The sequence below is a fragment of the Petaurus breviceps genome, unplaced genomic scaffold (genome assembly GCF_028583685.1).
Source record: "Petaurus breviceps papuanus isolate PSGF00001 unplaced genomic scaffold, PetGlider_PUasm1.0 688, whole genome shotgun sequence".
Classification (NCBI taxonomy): Eukaryota; Metazoa; Chordata; class Mammalia; order Diprotodontia; family Petauridae; genus Petaurus; species Petaurus breviceps.
The window spans coordinates 26,492,095-26,513,371 of record NW_027186457.1 but is presented as its reverse complement, the minus strand read 5'-3'; the positions used below and the strand labels follow the sequence as shown (position 1 = coordinate 26,513,371).

The window sequence follows — 21,277 nt, the reverse complement described above, 5'->3', positions numbered from 1 at the left end:
CTTCTTTCCTTAATTTCCCTCTTTCTGCCCCGCTCCTCTATTTCTCACTCTCCCCGCCACGCCACGCCCCGCCCCGCCCCCGTGCAGCCTCTGAGTCACGAGGGAGGGCCCTTACGGGCTTCCGTCGCCCTGCTTACTGTATGAGAAAGGCGCTAGGGCCGCTGTCGGGGGCGGGGTCTCTGCTCTCCCGGGAGGAGGGAGGCGCTTCCGGCGGGCTCCCGGCCACTTCCGCCGCTCACAGGCCTGCCGGCGCTGAGACGGTGGCGGCTGCGGGAGGAGGAGCGTGAGGCCAGCTCGGCGGAGCGGGGGCCTGGCCTGCGCCGCTCCGCGCTATGGACCGCGACCTGCTGCGGCAGTCGCTGGGCTGCCACGGGCCCTCTCTCCTGTCCCTGCTCCGCAGCGAGCAGCAGGACAACCCGCACTTCCGGGGCCTCCTGGGCCCGGCCGCCGACACGGCCCGCGGGGCACCGCCGCTGCAGGCCAGGTAATGGCGGCCGCGAACGCCCCGCGCCCTGGGGGAGGGGGCGCGCTGAGCGTGTGCCCCCCCCCCCCCCGGGGGCCGCCCCCCCCGAACATCCTGCACCCCTGGGGGGGCCCCCCGGCCCCCTTGGGGCCCGGGGGGGGGGGGGGGCGCCCCCCCCCGCCCGGGGGGGGGGGGGGGGCCGGGGGGGGGCCCCCCCCCCCCCCGGGGGCCGCCCTCGCTGAACATCCTGCACACCTGGGGGGGCCACCCGGCACACTTGGGACCATGGGGGGGGGGGGTCACCTGACTATACTGGGGAGGGAACCTGTCCCCCGAGTCTCCTGGAGCCCCAGCCTTCTCTGCATACGGAGCCCGGGGCAGGTTCCGGAATTCCCCCCTCCCACGGTCCAGATGGGCCGGCCCGGAGTGACCTTGGGCCAGTCCCGGGGCAGAGGTGAGCCCCTCCCTCCGGCTCCGGGTCCTTCCAGGTGAAGCCCAGGTGGCGTGGCTGGCCTTCACACCATGGAGAAGAGGGAGCTGGAATAGTAAGAGTTAGGTCACGCCAAGGGCCGCCCTCCCTCGTCCGAATTGTTGTTAAACATGCGCACGCACCCATTTAACCAGCGAGAAAGCTGAGGCCCACAGAACTTGCATTAGCTGTGCGAGGGCACCAGGGACCCCTGCCGTGTGCGCCGCCGGGGTCCGGGGAGCGGCCAGGCGTCCTGGCCCTGGGGGGGAGGGAGCCCGCTGCGTGCCCCTGTGGCCCCCAGCCAGGCTTCCCTTCCACGAGCGCTGCTCCCCCACATTTCTGTCCCCCTTGCCGTCATGAAGCCGCCGCCCGAAAACTTTGCCCTTTACCGTAACCTGATCACACCCGTGTTCCTTATGTTGGTGCTTCGCTATCTGCGATGTTCCCAGTGTAGTCACTTTCCTTGCAGCACTTGGTGTGCATGAGTTGCTGTAGACGTTGGAAAACATTATTTTTCTTCCAATAATCTCATGCCTGTCCTAGAAAAGAAAGTTTAGGAGTCTCCAGATTTTAGCAGTGAGTGGGAGAAGTTTGAACACAAATTGTGAAAGGTTTACCTGTTACCCAGAGTCATGCAGGATTATTCGGTGTGGATTCGTGGTCTGTGTGTCTGTAGCATCGTGCTAGGATCCACCAGGACGGAAGCACAGAATCCTGGAGTTTCAGCAGATCAGGCCCGTCTGTGACAATTCAACCTCTTCTGGTCCGCTTGCTTTCCTCTAAGTACCATGCAGTGGATGCTGCAAAACCATGAGACGTCAGGAGAAGCAGGACCTTAAGACTTGTTTCTGGGGGTTGTTGCACAGAGCTGACATAAGTGGTAGGGATGATCTCCCTGAATTTGTAGGAAAGGCTTGGCTCTAGACAGAATGCTGTCCAAAATTCCTAAGTTCAAGGAAGTTTTGGGTTTTTGAAAAGGGGCGGCTAGATGGCACAGTGAATAGAACACCGGTGAGGAGGAGGCAGGAGGACCAGAGTTCATATCGGGCCTCAGACACTTATCACAAAAACTAGCCGTGTGACCATGGGCAAGTCAACAATGTAGTTGAAAAGATATGAATGCCAGCCTTTCCACTTGCTGCCTGTTTGATGTGGGCAGTGGATCAGTTGACTTTTAAGGCCTGGTGGAGGTGTTGGAATGAATGGTCTCTAAAGCCCCTTCCAGCTCTAAATCTAATTGAGCTAACTACATTGAATAGAGCACTGAATTTGGAATCAGGAGGTTGTAGTCAGAAAGACCTGAGTTCAAATCCTGTTTCAGATTCTTACTAGTTTAGTAATCCCAGACCCACTTAATCTCTGTTCACCTCATTGTCCTCTTCTGTAAAACAAGAATAATAGTACTGTCTCCCTCCTACAGTCGTGAGGATAAAGTGAAATTATTTTTGTAAAACACCTTGTAAACCTTAAGTGATATGTGTGTGTATGCATGTATCTATATATATTCCCCCTCCCCCAATCTTTCCTCACCTTTGTGTTCTTAGAACACTTTGTCTCTGGATCTCATAGATGGACCATAAGTGTGAGAGGCTAAAACAGTGGAAGGGCTGTAAAACTTAGAGTCAAAGAGCAAGCTCCTCATCTCTGGACTTGGAATTAGAACTTGTGCCACCTGCTTCTCCAGAGTATTGTGCAAAAAGCGTTTTGTGAGCATTGAAGTATTTGCAAAAATCACACTACATTCTATTTTGTGACCGGTTTGCTTATCTTTTCTACCAGATTGTGCATTCTTCGAGGTCAGCAAACATCTTGACCTCTGTATCAGCATAGGGCTCTGCACATTGTAAACATTTAATCCTTGTTTCACTTTGTTTGCTAGATGTTGAATATATTAATGCCTAATATTTATATAGACTTTGAGATTTTCAAAACACTTTGTGTAGATTAATTTTTTTTATTAGAAACAACCCTTTAGGGTAGGTGGTGTTTCTAGTCCCATTTTCACAGGTATGGAGACTGAAGTTCAGAGTTTAAGTGACCTGTCAAATGTGCCAAGGCAGTGCTGTGTGACTGTGCCACAAGAGGTAAGGATCAATGTAATCAAAGAGTTCAAGGAATGTGATTCATTTTCTTCTTTAGGAAAGAGAGGAGAGGTGACAACATTGAAATTCAAAAGTTCATTTCCAGAAAAGCTGATCTTCTTTTTGCTCTTTCATGGAAACAAAATGTACCCACAGTTTCTGAAACGAATGAAGAAAATGAAGGTAATTTCTCCAATATATATGTCCCACAAAGGCATACTGTTTTAACTTCTTTGGGAAGGGAAATTTTCAGGAAGCAACACTGCTGCTAATCAATTTTACTTCCTCAATTCTTGGCCTTAGACTATTATGCTGTTATGCCACCTTTGGAGCAATTCATGGATGTCCCCAGTGTGGACAGGAGAGAGCTCTTTTTCCGAGATGTTGAACGTGGTGATGTTGTAATTGGACGAATAAGTTCCATCCGTGAATTTGGATTTTTTATGGTGTTAATCTGCTTAGGCAGTGGTATCATACGAGATATATCCCACTTAGAAATTACAGTAAGTGTCTTTTCTCCTTTATTTCTTTACAGTTTAGTCTCATTTTCCCCCAGATTTTAAAATTGAAAGCTAGAATTAAGCTCAAGCACTTATCTAGGTCACCTCATTATTACAAAATAAATGTCCAGAATTTAAGGATAAACTTGAATTCCATTAATTGGGACAGTTTTGTTATTCCTTTAAATTTCTGAGTCATCAGAATGCAGGATTTGTGTCTTTGTATGTATTCCTGCCTTATGATGCACAGCATACCCAGAAATATCTTATGTTTAGTAAATGTTAATTGGTTGCATACATAAATAACTAGCTATCACTTCATTAGTACAGTGTATGCTAGAGCTGCTTAATGAAAATGTATTGAATGAAAAGAAGCTAAAGTGCTTTTATCACAAATTTTATATGTGAGAAGATGCCCTTACAATGTTGTTACTTTTTAATTTTTTTCAAACATTCTTTTTGGTTCGAATCATCAAATTTGTGTCTTTTGTATATCTCTTTGGGGAGGAGAAGAGACATGGTTTGGCATTTTAAAATGTCAGATATCAGTAATAACTGATAAGGTGAGCTGCCTCTATTCTAGACTCACTTAGCTCTCAATACCCTTGTTTGTTAAAGATTTACTTGTGCACTAAATGAATGTTCTTCCTAGTGTATTGTATATTTTGGGAAAATGTTAGGAGTGCCACTGGTGTGAAACTCTACATACACTCTTTTGTTTTTAAAAATGTAGCTTAAAATACTTTCTGAAAGTCATTGACATGAATGTTTCAATGAATGCACATTGGATATGTCTACAAGAAACCTTGTCAAGACAATATTCCTTTTTTAATAATATAAGAGATTCTTTGAGAAGTGTACTTAGAATGAAAATGTCAAAAACTGATGTAAGCTTGTCCTTTGACTCTGAAAGTAAGTAATGTAGAATTTCAGGTTTGTGTGCTGTATCATTGTCAGTTATTAATTTGTGGACCAGTTAAAACATTTACCATGGACCAGTTCTTAAGGAACAGTGACTGCACTTATAATGGGTGTGTGATTTAGATATCAAGGATGACATGAATCCATTGGTTGAAGTCAGTCCCTCTCTAGCCTCTCCATCCAACTGAGGATGCATTTTAAATGCCACTAGGCTCCTCTTGTGTGGCAAAGTACTGACTGCTGATTCTGTTCCATCTGAGATTTATAAGTCAGGGGCTCCACTGCACATAAAAAAGTTGACAAATCTTCCAGGTTACATGGCAAGAGGAGGCTATCCCCCAGGAATTCAAGGATGCCTTCGTTGTCCATCCTTATAAAGGAAAAGGAAACAGGCTGTACTTTGACTATCAGAGAGTGGTCTCTTAGTCATTACTGGCAAGATTCTTGCCAGAGGCCTCCTTAATAGGCTGATCCTTCACCTGGAAGATGGTCATCTACCCAAGAGCCAGTGTGGCTTCAGAAAGGGCCAAGAAACAGTTGGCTATTGTGTTTGCTAACCAGCAACTCCAGAAGAAATGCCATGAGCAGAACAGAGGTCTGCACAGTGTTCGTCGATCTGACCAAAGCCTTTGATACTCTCAGTTGGGAGGATTTGTGAAAGATTATGGCCAGTTTTGGTTGCCAGAAGTTCATCAGTATTGTACGCTAGTTCCACAACAATATGCTTGCATGGATTCTAGGTAATTGGTGGTGCTCTTGAGCTTTCCCAAGTCACCAGTGGAATGAAGCAGGGCTGTGTGTTTGCTCCCATGCTTTTTAGCATGGTGTTTTCAACAAATCTTCAACAAGGACAAAAATAGCATCAAGGTCAGCTGCTGCACTGGTGATAAATTAACTTGAAAAAGCTACAAGCCAAGACTAACATGGGAAAGAAAGTTAGAGTTGTTATGTGTCTTTTTGTTCACAGGGGAGTGTACATTCAATATAGTCTCTGAGGCAGAGATGCACTAAAGTATGGATCAGTTCTCTTTTGCTTGTGGTAATTTTAGCCTGACAAAATCAAGAGAACAGAGCTTCTCCACCATCTAGCACCATACCATCCATACATGGAACCATCAGTTATAGCAGGTGGAGAAATATTGAAGACTCTTCACTTAGCGTGGCAGTGTACTTCCCGGGGCCATGTGTACATGTAGAAAACAAGGTTGACACACATTGCCCAAACTAGCCCGGTTTGAGGAGACTCCAAAGAAAAGTATGGGATAGTCGGAGTGGTCGACGGCCCACCAGAGTGAAGTTCTACAGAACCGTTGTGCTGGGCCTGCAGAATCTGGGCAGTATACCGGTGCCCTGTCAAGAAATTGAATTGCTTCCATTTGAACTGTCTTAGGGTTATTCTGAAGACCACTTGGCAAAATAAGGTACCAGACCCTGAGGACCTTTCTCAAGCTGAACTGCCAGGCATTCAAACTCTGCTGTGGAGAGTGCAACTCTGTCCACGTTGTTCAAATGCCAAAAGTACATTTGCCCAAAAGACTGTTTTGCAGAGAACTCACACAAGGCAAGCCATTCATATGGAGGTCAGAAGAAGAGATATGAGGATACTGTCAAATTTTCTCTGAAGAACTTCCGAATTGATTATAAGACTGGGAGACACTGGTACAAAACTACTCAGCATGGTGTACCTGCATCAAAGAAGGCTCTGTGCACATAGCAGAATCACAGTAGCTAAAAAAAAAAATAGCCACACAAATTTGGAGATGTTTCCATGCCAGATGTTCATATGGACTATTTGTGCCCAGCACGTGGTAAAACCTTCAGAGCTCATGTTGGTCTGATTATCCACATTTGGACACACTGGACCTTGACCCCAACCAAGTAGTATCATCTTGGTCCTCTTTGAGATTGAAGGACGACAACCAACCTTGTACTGATTCCCATAAACGTTTTATTTCTGCTTTCAGGTCTTTGAATGTGCTGTTGTCCCCAACGTAGAATGCCCCTTTAACTCTTCCCTGGTATTCCACATTCTGAGACATTCCTGGGGCAGCTAGGTGGCATAATGAATAGAGCACTAGCCCTGGAGTCAGCAGGACCTGAGTTCAAATATGGCCTCAGATACTCAAATACGGCTACGATACTCAGACACTTACTGCCGTATGACTTTGGGCAAGTCACTTAACCTTAATTGCCCTGTCTTCCCCCCTCCAAAAAAAAAACAAAACAAACAAAAAGCCATGACATTCATTCAAATATTTAAAGAGAACCATCTTGTTATCTTTCAAGAGGTACCAGCTCCAATTCTAAAAAAGATTAAGAATTTCTACAACCTGTCCTCATTTTTAACATGGTTTCTAGACCCATCAGCCTCATGTAGTTTGTTATTGTCCCTCTCAAAACACCGAATTAAACTCAGAATTGTGGGTGTTTTTTCACCAGAGTAGAGAATCTAACCCTAACTTCTCTTTAGTTGGTCTAGTCTCTTTCCTTCTTTTAATACAGTCAGTGATCACATTCGCTTTTTTGGCACTACTGAGTTTGCACGTCATTGAAACTGCTAAATCTTGACAAGAACTACTACTAGCCAAGTTTCTCCTGTTTTGAATTTGGGGAGGTAATTTTTATCTAAACATAAGGCTCTACATTTTTCCCTTTTTAATTTCATCTAACTAGTTGGGGTCCATTTTTTCCACCTCTTAAGATTGTTCTGAATCTACTACCATCCATTGCATTTGCAGATCAGAGATTTGCAGCCATCTGTTTTACAGGGCTTGACAGAAGTTGATTAGGATATATATAGCTTTACAAACCAGATAACCATAAATTTTCGTCCAGGTTCAACATGTCAGTATTGTAGTTCATCCAACTACAAATCTACCTAATTATACTGTCTTCTAGTCTACATTTCTCTATCTTCTCCACAGAAATATTGAAGGACTTTGTCAGATACTTGCTGAAATCAAGATTCTAGGGGCAGCTAGGTGGCGCAATGAATAAAGCACCAGCCCTGGAGTCAGGAGGACCTGGGTTTGGATCCAGCCTCAGACACTTAACACAAAAACTAGCTGTGTGACCTTGGGCAAGTCACTTAATCCCAATTGCCCTCCATAAAAGCAAAAAAAAAAAAAATAGAAATCAAGATTCTATGCCTGTGGCATTCTCTTGATCTACCCCTCATTTGTGGTAGAAATGACTATAGTTTGTTATGGCTTTACCCCTAGTGATTATTACTTCTTTAAATGCTCACAGCTTAACCATTTAGTGCATTCCAAGTTAGGTGATCTGCATGGTAAAAGGTTTTTTTGGTCAGAAATGAGTGTGGTATATCAGGTGGTCAAGAGGTGGCCAATCTTGCTGGAGCATGGAAGTATGTAATGGGCAGTAAAGATAAGGTGGGGAGATTAGAGTGACACCAGATTACAGAGAGCCTTGAATGCTAAGAATTGGCCATATAGGCAGTGTGCCTATATCTTATGTGGAATGATATTGTAGCACAATTGATCCTGTTTATTATTAGCAGGCAAGAAATTCAAGACAAGTTAGTCTCGAAGGCTATTCTGATAACTTGGGTCTGTGTTAAGGAGGACTTGAGACTCTAGAGTCTTAGCATTTTCAATGGAAAGGAAGGGACATGTGATAGTAGATCAGGACCCAGGAAAATGTCCTGTTAGAAGATAGATGGCAAGAGGAAGAAGAAAAGCTGAAGGCATTCCCAGATTGGATTGGCCTGAACTTGGGGGGTGACATTTTACTTTTGTTTGTTGCCTCCTATTTTTGATGTTTCTCTCTTAATTTTAATCACTAAAGAATTGTTTTGTTCCGTTACCTCATGATTATAAATACTTTACCACTCTAGCTGTTTTATGTGAGATTTTAATTCTCAAAATGGGTCAGCTAATATGTTTACCCTCCACTACACAGAATTTAATAATTAAGCTGTTCATTTTAAAACTAGAATTGTTTACTTCTTAAGTGCTTATATTAACTTTTGGCAATTGTAGTAAGCAACTGTGTAGAAAAATAACATTGGTTTTTCAAATGACCAAATTTTGTCCAATTTTTTTATATCTTCTACTGTAGGCTCTTTGTCCATTAAGAGACGTGCCTTCTCACAGTAACCATGGTGATCCTTTGTCTTATTATCAAACTGGTGACCTCATACGAGGTAATCATTTTTATTTAGTAGAGATGAAAGAGTAATATTTCTTAGCAAATTTATGAAAAAAATACAATCCTACCTATTTTTCATAAATGCTATTTTCCTAATATTTTCAGCTTGTGTCTTTCATATTTTTTAGCTGGAATTAAAGATATTGACCGCTACCATGAGAAGCTTGTAGTGTCCTTGTACAGCTCTTCTCTTCCATCTCACCTCTCTGATATGAAATTGGGTGTAATTAGCTCTGAAGATCTCCCTTTACACTACAGGTAATAATTTCTAATTCATCATCGTTTCAGTTGGTAATATATTACCATTAACTAATAGTTTTATTGATTAATATCAACACAGTTCCTCAGGAAAATAATCTGTCTGATGTTTTGATATTAAATTTCTAAAGGGAAAAGTTCTTTTTATTCCAGATCAAAGGAACTGAGTCCCACTTTGTACTTCCACAGGCGTATGTGTGTGTGCAGCAAGAAAACCTTTTTAAACTTTAGGCCTCATATTTTGGGCAATGGGGAGAATGCTGGATCTTCCTATAAACAGTAACTATTGAATTATAAGGTTATAGAATGTTTTATATTATTCCATCCACACCTCAGGCATATCATTCTTTCCTTATAAATGTGGAAACTGAGACCCAGAGAGATTAAAACACCCGTCCCAGATCCCATAGCCTTGTGAACATCAGAGACAAGACTGGAACTTGGGTCTTGATACTCAAATCCAGGGCTCTCTGCACTATTTTGTACTGTTTCTCTATATCAAAAAATTACACTAATCCTAGGAGATGCCTACTTAAAGTTTGAGAAATAAATTCTGTATAAATCTCATGTATTTTTCCTTGTTTTGTTCTCTTTAAGGAGGAGTGTTGAATTAAATAGTAATTCTTTAGAGTCCTATGAAAATGTCATGCAGCATTCCATGGGATTTATGAATCCAGGAGTAGTTGAATTTCTTCTAGGAAAACTAGGAATAAGTGAATCTAATCCACCATCCCTAATGAGAGGCCTTCAGAGGTATTACAGTATTATATTATTTTGGCGGGTGGGGAAAAGTAGGACTGAAAAGTCCAGCATTTTTAAGAGAAGTGTGATATGTGATGGATTTGGGGGATAACTGCGTGTCACAGAGTCTTCAACTAAAACAAACATAGAGGAAAATAAATGGCCATTAGAAAAGGGCTCCTAGACAGGTACTTGGTCAGTTAAAACAAGAGGAATATCTGTATAGATGAGAGAAGAGTTTGATACTATCACTGTAGTTTCTTCTTTCCCCAGTATTTTCTGTCATGGGGAGGAGTTGGGATCATTCCTTAATCAGCTCCAGGCTATCCTTACTTTTGCCATGGAGAGAAACTCCGGGTAGGAAGGGAATCTTCACCTCAGCGGGAGAAACTAGAATTTAACCAGGAGGTTCTAAAGGGTCTGTAAAACAGAAAGCAGTACAGCTAGAGGGACTTAGTCACTCTGCATAATTAATTCTACAACAATGTGGGGATGATGCACAATGGCCAGTGAGAACATGACACACATTACTGTATATGGTATTTGCCCTAACCTAGCATGCAGTCATGGCTATGTTCAGATCCAGTGCTTCCCTTTTCTTTGGGGACAGTTCAAGGGCACGTATTCATCAACAAGTAATAAGCTCCCGTTATGTACCGGGCACTGTACTTAGTACTGGGGATATTAAAAAGATAAAAACAAAATATTTCCCGTTACAATTCTCTTCTGCATCAGTGTATAAGAGAAAAACTATGAGGGGGGAGAAAGGTGGAAGAGATTTTCAGAAGACATCTTTGGATACATGGTAGTTTTATCATATAAGTGACAGATTAGCAATGACAATTATAGTTTTCCTAGCGCTTGGAAAGGTTAAGGTACAAACTATGCAAATATAAAATGTATAAGGTTGTAATTATGCATTTTTTTCTGTTTTATAGGACAAATTTCTCTGAAGAAGATTTTGCTTTTACATTGAGGAAGAAACAGTCTGCTTCCTGGGCTTTAAAATGGTATGACAATTTTTGGCTTTTCTCAAAAGCATCATAAAGAAAGGCTAAAGTTTATAGACGGCAAACATTTTTCTTTTTTTTTTTTTTAAGCAGTCGGGGTTAAGTAACTTGCTCAAGGTAACACGGCCAGGTGTTTCTGGGTGGGTGCTAAGTGTCTGAGCCCAGGATTCGACCTCCAGGTCGTCCTGACACTGGAGCCAGTGCTCTTACTTGCTGTGCTACCTGGCCACCCTGGCAAACATTTTTCTACTAGCATTGAAACCTGTTTGCCAATTCTGGGCCATAATATCTTTAACTGGTATTTCTTTATAGATGAAACGCAAGGGTAAGGAATGTTAAAAGTCCAAGAAATGAACCATGACAGTTAATGTTTTACAACAAAAATTGTCACACCATTTCCCAGACTCATTGACAATTTACCAAGATTCTTCATGATTTTCTTGAATCGGTCTCATTTCTCTTCCCAGTTTTTCCTCTACCCCTCTTGTTTTTGTTATGTTTTTTGCTTTTTGGAGGGCAACTGGGGTTAAATGACTTGCCCAAGGTCACACAGCTATTGTGTTAAGTGTTTGAGGCCGGATCCAAACCGAGGACCTCCTGACTTAAGGGCTGGTGCTCTATTCGCTGCGCCACCTAGTTGCCCCTCCTCTACGTCTCTTACTTGATTTTTAAAATCTTTTTTGAGTTCTTTCATGACATAAGATCCTTAATTCATATTTTTCTTTGAGACTTTGCAAGTAGCATTTTTTACTTTGTTGTCTTCTGAGTTTGTGCTTTGATCTTCGTCACCATAGTAACTTTCTGTTTTTCTGCCGTTTGCCCATTTTTTCCAGCCTATTTCTAGACTTTTAACTCTTATACTAAAGTGGGGCTCCACTTCCAGAGTGGAAAGGGTACTGTCCCAAACTTCAGGTTTTTTTGTGCAGCTGTTTTCAGAGATAATTCTGGAGACCTTTAAGTTTTTGCTTTTAAGGATGGTATGATCTGGGGAGAGGTGTGTTTACTATTTTCCTGGCTTGTGCTCTGGTCTGTGACAACCACAAGCGTCCTTTTCCACCCTGGAACTCTGATCAGGGTCCCAGCTCCCCTGCAGTTGCAAGCTCTGGTTGGTATTGTTCCTCCTTGCCCTGGGACTGATTCAAGTGTGGGCCCTGGTGCCAGCAACAGAATCCTGTGACAGCTAGTTGTCTGACCCCCTTAGCATCTGTGGGCTGAGAAGTCTGGAAACCTCCACTGCTGTCACTGCTTCAGTCACGCCCGAGGCCTGCTGCTAATTTACTGGGATGTTACCTGTGTTAGACTGTGCTGCACTCTCAAGCCAGTGCAACAGACTTGTGCCAACCTTCCAAGTTACCCTGGGCTGGCACATTGTTTTGCCTTGTCCTTCTGTGTGTTCTGCCACTTCAGAATTTGTTTTGGAACACTATTTAAAGTTGTTTGGAGGGGTTTGGGAGAGAGCTCAGACAAGCCCCTGCCTTTTTTCTTCCTCCCCATTGACAGTCGATATAAATATTTCTAAACAGAAATGATATTTGATGAGGGTAGTTCTTGCAGAAGAGCTGGATGAGAATTCTAAATTGTACAAACAAGCTATCCTTGTAGGGGGTCGAGAGGATAGATGCCTTACGTTTTTAGCTGTACAAAACTTTATGAAGTTCACTGGGTTGTGTGAAGTACCACATCCTGCATAGGTAGGTAATACTGCTGACTCACCCCTGATAGGTTGTGTATTTAAGGATAGTTTCATCAGTGTGTGAGGAGGGGGAGAGTAAATATAATCTAGCTACATTTGCCTTGGTCCCTATTGTGACAAGAGGCGTGCTCTGGCAAATTTTGGATTTGTGACTCGGGAAGTTAGTGTGGTCCATCCCACCCATGACAGTAGGTTTGGCGTTGGCAAACTGCTACGTCTGCCCTGCCACCTGCTTTTGTATCAGTAGCAAGCTAAGAATGATCTTTACCCTTTTAAGCTATACGTGAACAGGCAGTTGTGACGTGCTGACCCGAACTCTCACCAGCAAAGTTCGGTGTACCACTCTTTATTGGCGCCCCTCTCTTCAAGCCCTGGATTCTCTGCCTTCAGAGGCCAGCCTTGACTGGAAGGGCTTCCGATCAGGGCCAGGCAGCTGAATTGTGGGTGAGTCGTCCGAGTCCGGAGGAAGAGCGCCAGGGTGGGGCACGGCGACATCTAATGACCATCCCCTGTGTTTCGGAGGGTGCGCAGAGGGGCCGACCACGAGGCTCTGGGAGCGGGGAAGAGTTTCACGACGTGCATGTCTCTGACTTAGGACGTTTTCACCCTGTGATGAATTTGGTTCCCCAGGGTGTCGCAGAAAAGGTGACAGGCTTCTCTTTCTTCCAGCGTGAAGATCGGGGTCGATCATTTCAAAGTTGGCCGCCACGTGGATGCTATGAACGAGTACAACAAGGCTCTGGAAATAGACAAGCAGAGCGTGGAAGCCCTGGTGGCGCGCGGAGCATTGTAAGCGGCCGCGAGATGCTGCAGCACAGAGCGCGTCCCCTTCGTCGTGCGCCGTGTGCTCACCGCGGCTTTGTGTGTTTGCATCTCCAGGTATGCAACAAAAGGAAGCTTGAATAAAGCCATCGAAGACTTCGAAGTGGCACTGGAAGCCTGTCCAACCCATAGGAATGCAAGGAAGTACCTCTGCCAGACCCTTGTAGAAAGAGGCGGCCAGTAAGTGTCACGTCCTATTTCTGCATACAGGTACAGAGCAAAGGTGGACGCTTTCCAGTGACACCTCCCTGACTAGAATGGTTAGGGAATAGGGTGGCCAACAAACCCTTTTAGTCTTCAAATGTTTGGGGGAAATATTTCTGAAACTTTGAGAAGCCACTTTCTAGCCATAAAAAAGACAGTCTGTGCAATATAATTGCATGTTTATTTGATGATTTAGGGTATTATGGTTCCTTATCATTCTCAACATCATTTTTCATTATACAGCACATGCTTAGAAGATGTTGGGCTGCGTTCTCCAAGAGTTTGTGCAATTTTTTAAAAAACTTATGCTTTCTACAGTTTTTCATCTTTCTCACAAAAACAATTGATTCTACTCAAATTCCTAATCAAAGTTTACTATATTCTTTTGACCTGACTGCTCTGTATATTTATATTCAGCCTGTCATGCTATAGCTGTACTTTACAGTAAAAATTCATTGATTCAGACTAACTAGAAAAAGGCCAGCCTAAGTTGTAAAGTGTCCTGAGAGAAATGCAGTGAGAGAAGAGAAGGGAGAGAGAGGAATAAAGGAATAGAAGATAGAGGGCTGACCTCAGTCATAAATCTGGGTTCTGGGACTCTGGCCCATACTGCCCGTTTGATCCCAGGCAAGTCATTTAACTTCTTGGGGTTCTGGAGGAACAGAAGTGCTAACCTGCAGTGCTGGAGTGAGTGTCGGCAATATCGGTGAAATTGCGGGTCAAGCCCCTATGTCCTGTACAGACAGAAGGAGTTCCACTTTTATTCCTGTGATGATCAGAGCTCTCATGCTTATGGTAGAGAAGATTCATAAAGATGCCATCCAATTAGGCGGGTTTGGAGCTGGAAGTCCCTAATGAAACAACTAAGCGGCACAGGATGGAACACCAGACCTGGAGTCAGAAGGACTTCTCTTCCTGGGTTTAAATCCAGCCTCAGACACAACTAGCTGTGTGACTCTGGGCAAGTCACTTAACCCTCTTTGCCTCAGTTTCCTCATCTGTAAAATGACCTAGGGAAGAAAATGGCAAACCACTGCAGTACCTTTGCCAGTGGGGTCACAGATTCAGATGAATGAAAAACCACTGAACAGCAATGGAACTGGGGGCACCGAATGGAGTACCCCAGGGATCTGTGCCTTTGTTGGCCTTCCCCCTTTTGTCCTGGCATTGTTCTTCCTTTGCCAAACCTTAGTCCAGCATTACTTTCATCAGTCTGCTTCCTCCAATGCTATTAATGGATTGCTGAATGGAGCTGGAGGAAGTCATTCAATCCTAGACTGAGTACATTATAAATTATCTAACCTTACTGGGCCCTCACTGCAGCAAGGCAGTCCTTTCATCCTTATTAATAATGTTTTCCTTGTCTCTTTAAAGAAGCCTATTGAAAATCTTCTCTCTTAAAGCCTTTCACATCTCCCCCTCTCCTCACATCACAAAGGAGAATCCTACATCTTTACTGAGAAAATTGAGACCGTTCAAGTTGAGCTCCCTAAGTCATTTCCCCTTCATTTCAGAATGCCTGACACCATCTTTTACTCGGCTTCTTTCCTCCGGTCTCTGACAATGAAGTAGCTTTTGTCTCTGCCAAAATTAATTCCTCTCTGTGCTCTCTTGATCCCATCCCTGCAGATTCCCCCACAATCATCCTCTCTCTCTAATCTTCCATTTCTCTCCATCTGCTGGTTCCTTCACTATAATCTTCAAACACGCCCAAGTCTCCCCTGTCCTTAAAAAACCTTTGCTAGACCCTACCATCCCATCAGGCTACCATGCTTTTCTCAGCTAAACTGGTAGAAAAGGCTTCCAGACAGCAAACATTTATTAAGCACCAACTGTGTGTCAGGCCCTGTGCTAAATGCTGGGGATAGAAAGAGGCTCACAAATCAGTCTCTGCTCTCAAAAAGCTCCCCGTCTGATGATGGGGAGGCAGCATGAGAACAACCGCAAACAAACAAGCTGAGTACGGGATGGATCGGGAATGATCAACACAAGGGAGGCAGCATCACCACCGCCATTTCCTCCTTTCCGCCACACTTTGCACTCTGGCCTCCAATACCACTCCGCTGAACCTGCCCCCAGGAGTTACCAGCATTCTTTAATTGCCAATCTCAGTGATCATTTTCAGTTCTCACCTTTCTCATTAGTTGCATTACCTGTTGCATTAGTGCTGACCTTCCTCTCCTCTTTGACTCTTTCTGGTTTGTTTTTTGTGGCACCACTTTCTTCTGCTTCTCTTTCTAATTGTTCCCGCCTCTCCTTTTCATCCTTCTTGACCTGATCGTTATCTTTATCTTGCCCCCTAACTATGGGTTTACCCCAAGGCTATCCCCTCACTGTGCAGATAATTCATGGATCTCCTTCCCAGCCCAGTTTCTTTCCTTAGCTTCATACATCACTGCCTGCCTATTAAAGTTTTCAATCTGTCCCAGACACATCTCCAGTTCACCATGTCCAAAACAAGTCATTATCTTTCCACCAAAGCCCAGCCATCTTCTAAACTTGCATTTCTATCAAAAACACTCTTGTTCTTCCAGTCTCCTTGAGACTTACTTTCCCTATAAAACCTTTCAGTTGCTACATCTTTCCATTCCTATCTCCACATCTCACATCTGATCTCTCTATTCATCTGGCCACTATCTTAAAGCCCTCGCTGCTTTTGGCTTTGATTATTGCAGTGGCCTTCTAGATGGTCTCCCTCTCTCAAGTCTCTCACCACTAGTCCATTCTCTCTACACTGCTAATGTGATTTTTTTTCTTTTTGGATCTGACCGTGTTCCCTATTCAACCTACTCCTCTGTTCAGCTTTTAGAGCCCTTCACAACCTTTGCTCAACCTATCTTCCTCCCCTTCTCACCCTCTGTAATAGAGTCAAACTGGCCTAATTGTTTCTCACGTGTGTCACTGTATCCCATCTCTGGGCCTTTGTGCTGGTCAGGCCCTGCATCTGGAATATGCTCTTTCATTTATTAAAAGGCAGCTCAGGTGCCACTTTGCACATGAAGAGTTTCTTAAATGCTCCCACTAACAGCTTCCTTTTCTAACTATCTTCTTGAGTGTTGGGTGTTGTGTTGGGGAGGGGCACCTTAATTTCATACTTGAAGCTTCAAAGGATTTGTCACCACATAGGCCGAGCCCCTGACTCCACAGGGCAATTCTTACATTATTCAGGTGTGCCAGTACTCTGCATTTTGTATCATGAGTATGGGATGAGTTATTGTCAGAGCATAATTAATTTTAGTTCTGCCTCCTTTCTCCCCACCCAAAAAAAAAAAAAAAAGATTTTAGGGTCTGTTTTTCCTTCCCTTCTAAATACTAAGCAAGAGTTCAACCCTTAACAGACTTCTGGCATAAATGTCTAACTTCCATGTGTCTCTTTGTAGAGGAAAATGTCCCTTTTTACAACCCTTTTTTTTTACTTAGGCTAGAAGAAGAAGAAAAACTATTAAATGCTGAAAGTTACTACAAGAAAGCTTTGACTTTGGATGAGACTTTTAAAGAAGCAGAGGATGCATTATCGAAGCTTCACAGGCATATGCAGGTGATTCTTTATTTTCCCTTAAACCATTACTAACAGTAATAAACTTTTAAAAACAAAATTTTGGTTAAACTTCCTTCTAGGAAAAACAAATGAATTTAGAAAGGAGAACATTCCCGAAACTTGCTTCTTTCTCACAGATGTTATTGTTTTAGGCTCTGTAGTATAAAACTTTTTTGTAGTATAAACCTAAATTGATGTTAAGTTGCACTTACCTAATTTTCAGTATTCAGAAGCAGAAAGTATTTTAAATATGTTCACAAGTTGAGAATTCAGATTGCTCAAATGTACTATGGAGTTTTGGAGACGACTAGGGGTTTGTTTCCAGAATAAGTTGATAAATAGCTGAACCTTCCCTTTACTAGTGTTACTGTTATTTTAGTTACTCTAATGATTCTAAAATACTTTTATAAATCATAAATTGAAATAAGTAATTAAGACAGCATTTTCCTGTAATACTGATGATGATGTTTTCTCATATGCATTTTCTTCTGAATTGGACCGTTGCTGCTGTGTCTGTGACATCTGGCGCTGCTCATCCCCAACCACAAACTGGAAAATGATTTCTTATGTAAATCATGCATCCACTGGGCTGCGATATTTTTTTAAATGGTTTGTATCCAAACACGGCAAATCTACCTTAAATACATTTTTATTGGAATCCCTTTATTTGGATTATTGTTAAAAATGCATGTGACTCGATTTAATCCACTTTTTTTTCTTTTTTGATTATTTTTCTCGTCTTTTCTCATCAATTCTATTTGGTCTTCCTGTTTCACTGCCCTGGGTCATGGGTACCAATGCAATGGTTTCCCTTTTTTAAAATGGAATACCAACTGCAATATGGCCTTCAATCCTCTACTGGTCATCCTGATGATTAATGCCAAATACCTCTGTGATAAATTTTTCATATTTAAAAACCTCACTTATTTCATGTTGGAAATATGGTGATGTTGGTATGTTACTTTTGGTAATGGGGGGTTGATCTTGTGAAACACTGGGGTTCATATATTCTGCTATGTTTAATGTGTGGTTTTTTTTGATATCTGGGTTCTAAAAGAAATCTTTGGAATTAAGAGAAAAACAAGCTGAAAAAGAAGAAAAGCAGAAATCAAAGAAAATAGAAACAAGTGCAGAAAAATTGCGTAAGCTCTTAAAAGAGGAAAAAAGGTAAACCCATAACATTCCATTTATTTCAATTAAAGTGTCTACTGAATTGAGTTCACACACCATATAGTGAATAAAGTAAGTAAACAGATGTTACCGTTAGTAACAGGAGTTACTGACATTTTTGCTGATTTCTGGAATATGTAGTATATCTCTGCCTTCCCTAGAGTTTGGTGACATAAGCCATACACAAATAGTAAACACTCGGTTGTTTAATCATTAGGACAACTGTCTCGCTTACTAAGCTAAATTATAAATTAAAATCTTAAGTTGCTTGATTATTGGGAACATATATATAATGAACTTACTACATGTAACGAGCATGCTTGAAACTCCTAATTTGCACTGGGATAGAGTCATTTAAGCAGACTTTTTTATTTATTTGGGGGTAGGGGACAGTAATAAAGTTTTAAAATTATGCTAAGTACACTCTTATTTTTTTGGTTCCAGAGTAGAATGCAGAACTGAAAAGTATTTGCAGAATTGAAGCAGAAGAGTCCAGTTATTTTAACTATATGTTTATTTTAGGCAAAAAAAAAAAATTCTAGTCTTGTTATTTTCCAGATAAATCTCTGGGTTCCCTGACAGCATGAAATATCAAAGGTAGATGAGCAGTTATCTTGGCTTTTGTGCATCTACTTGAAACAGGGACAGTTTTATGCCACAAGTTGATTTGGGTTCTCTGAATAATAATGGGGCTTCATGAATTACCTACATTTTTTAGGTTAAAGAAGAAAAGAAAAAGATCTACTTCCTCTTCTTCAAGTGTTTCTTCAACTGACCAGGTGGTTTCATCTTCATCATCCTCTTCCTCTTCTGGTCACAAAAAGCATAAGAAAAGGAAGAGGAACCGTTCAGAGTCCTCTCGAAATTCCAAAAGGCATTCTTCCAAGGCTTCTTCACATCCTCCAGATCAGAATAGGAAAGAGGAGAGCTACCTACTTCCAGCCAATACCTCAGCATCCTTTCTTAACCAAAAACAAGAGATGGAAAAACTGCTAGAAAATCAGGGTAGAATAAAAGAAAGAGAAAGAGGTAACACTCAGTCTTCATCTTCAACTGAAATTCCGGATAATTTTGGAGGTAGGTCTGAAGATTCAAGGGATTTTTATAATAGCTCTAGAACTCAGGCAAGTAGTAGCAAAACTGAAAAGCCATGTAAACCAGACAGATACTATTCTAGTAGACGAGATTTCTCCAGCTCATTCGGTAGAAATTCAGAAGAAAAAACAAAAAATTTGAATAGAAAATTTGAAAAGGGAGCAGAGGGAAGAAAAGAACATTATAGGAAGCGGGAGTCAGGCTCAATGAGATATTCTACTTCTCCAGCAGGACTGGACTGTTCATGGAAGTCCGTTGAAAAAAGCAAAAAATATGCAAATACTGGATTACATGATTTTAGTAGAAATGATGAAGAGCAAAGAGTACAATTAAATACGAATCAAAAGAAAGAATCTGAAAATAGGGAAGAAAATTATGGGGATAAGATAGCAGAGGATCTTGGAGATGATACATTAAATGGGAAAGAGCGGTCAGAAAGCAATGTTAAGAAAAATCTGCCTCAAAATTTGCTCACTATATTTAATCAGATTGCTGAATTTGAAAAAGAAAAAGGAAATAAGCAGAAAAACTGAGTAGGTGCCAAAGAAATAGTCTCATGTTACTAAAGGCCATTAAAGGTGTTTTTATCTCCACTGTCCTTTGGACATTTATGCAGTCTTCAGAGAACAAACACACTTGCATTTTTCTGTTTAAACTGTACTGACTTCTCTGTAGCACCCTTTTCTTAGATTATTGATCATAAACGGGATTTTCATCTGTAATAGATGTACAAACATCATTTTTTAGGAAAGAACAAGGTGATTCAGTTAAATCTGTTTACTTGAGGATGTTCCCATATGATCAGAATTGATCTTTTTGTATGACATTTTACCATATTTCTTTGCTAACCTGCTAACAGAAGTAGCCTTTTGTTTAGGTTGAGAAAAAAATTAGATTTTGCACTTTAAAGATTCAGGCCATGTTTACTAAAAACTGATGATTCCATTGTCGTTTTTCTATTGTTAAATGGAACTGAGCCTTGAGCTTCTGAAAGGGTTTACGGAATGGAACATCCTGGATATGACATTCTGTATCTGTAAAGAATTGTTTTAAATATTAAATTTTATTAAAAACTCAGAGAGCTTCATTTGTATTTTCAGGGCATTGTTCACTTATTTCTGTCTCCATTTGAGTAATCCTGTTGGAAAAAAGGTTTCATAGTAGTACCTTTATGAACAAAAAGGCATGTGACACATGCCACACCAGAATGTGATTTTAGTTACTTTTAATCGTCATACTATTTTAGGGTTCCTTGGTAGTTTGGGTTTTTTTTTTTTTTTTTACCTAAAGTCTGTTATTCGTCTTGATCAATTTACTAACCAGATTTGGCTCTGAGTGACTCTCATCTATTTACTCTTAAAATACAAACATTTTCTACCTTTGAAGACCTTCAAAAGATTATGCTTACAAGGTTCCATATTAGTGGAATACAGCAACTCCTTCAAGACCTGCTTTGAATTGCAAAATCACCATTTCCTGCCTATTCACTGAAATGCATTGACAGAAGGGTCTTGTAGGTTAAAAAGTGAAGGTCTTCACACTAATTATACTTCATATATTGTTTCCAAAGGGCAGAGACAAATTCTAATTCACAGATTATCTATCGTAATAAGTATTAACGAAGAAAATCTTTATTGAATTTGATGTTCCTTCTCCCGTCACAGCATCCAGTCTTGACATGTTTTTTTTTTTCATCTAAGCTTTGCAAAAAGTATTTTATTCTCTTGAAAATGTAAAATTTCACAAGTACAAGGCAAATTAAATTAATGCATTTTTGCCAGAATAGTTCCTCATCCTACCTGGTATGATCTGGTGATCACAGATGTCACACTCTTCTTCAGTTGAATTCTTTTCATCTTATGTTTTTTTTCTCATCACAGTAAAATATCAATCTTCCTTTTCAAACATTTGACAGATTGCAGTTTTTCCTCCCATTGAAAATGCTCGGCATAGCAAAATTTAATGTAACTTATTACACAAATATAAATGGAAGATTTGAACAATCTATTGTAATATTACAAAAGTTTCTTTACAAAACAAATTTCTGTAATTAGGATTCATTGGGGCACATTGAATAGTTGGACTTTTTTTTTAACAGTCAAAAATGAATTTTAAAAACAGATTCCCTTAAAAGTAGTAATG

The 21,277-nt window shown here is 41.6% G+C and overlaps 1 protein-coding gene across 5 annotated transcripts; it reads left to right on the top strand.

The window, feature by feature from the left end:
- Positions 1-222: 222 nt before the first annotated feature.
- TTC14 (tetratricopeptide repeat domain 14) lies at positions 223-20,212 on the top strand. 5 transcript variants are annotated; one of them, XM_069104808.1, is made up of 12 exons: positions 224-484; positions 3,072-3,196; positions 3,317-3,516; positions 8,515-8,599; positions 8,733-8,862; positions 9,460-9,615; positions 10,542-10,613; positions 12,976-13,095; positions 13,186-13,308; positions 16,753-16,870; positions 17,928-18,037; positions 18,759-20,212. In XM_069104808.1, exons 1-12 carry the CDS (start codon positions 333-335, stop codon positions 19,666-19,668), a joined length of 2,301 nt encoding a protein of 766 aa, XP_068960909.1. In that variant the 5' UTR covers positions 224-332; the 3' UTR covers positions 19,669-20,212. The 5 variants fall into 5 exon arrangements, 4 of the variants coding, with proteins under 4 accessions (XP_068960910.1, XP_068960909.1, XP_068960913.1 ...); XR_011171724.1 differs by having other exon boundaries at positions 225-484; positions 17,945-18,037; positions 18,759-18,960; XM_069104812.1 differs by lacking the exon at positions 18,759-20,212 and having other exon boundaries at positions 225-484; positions 17,945-18,042.
- The last annotated feature ends 1,065 nt before the right edge of the window (positions 20,213-21,277 follow it).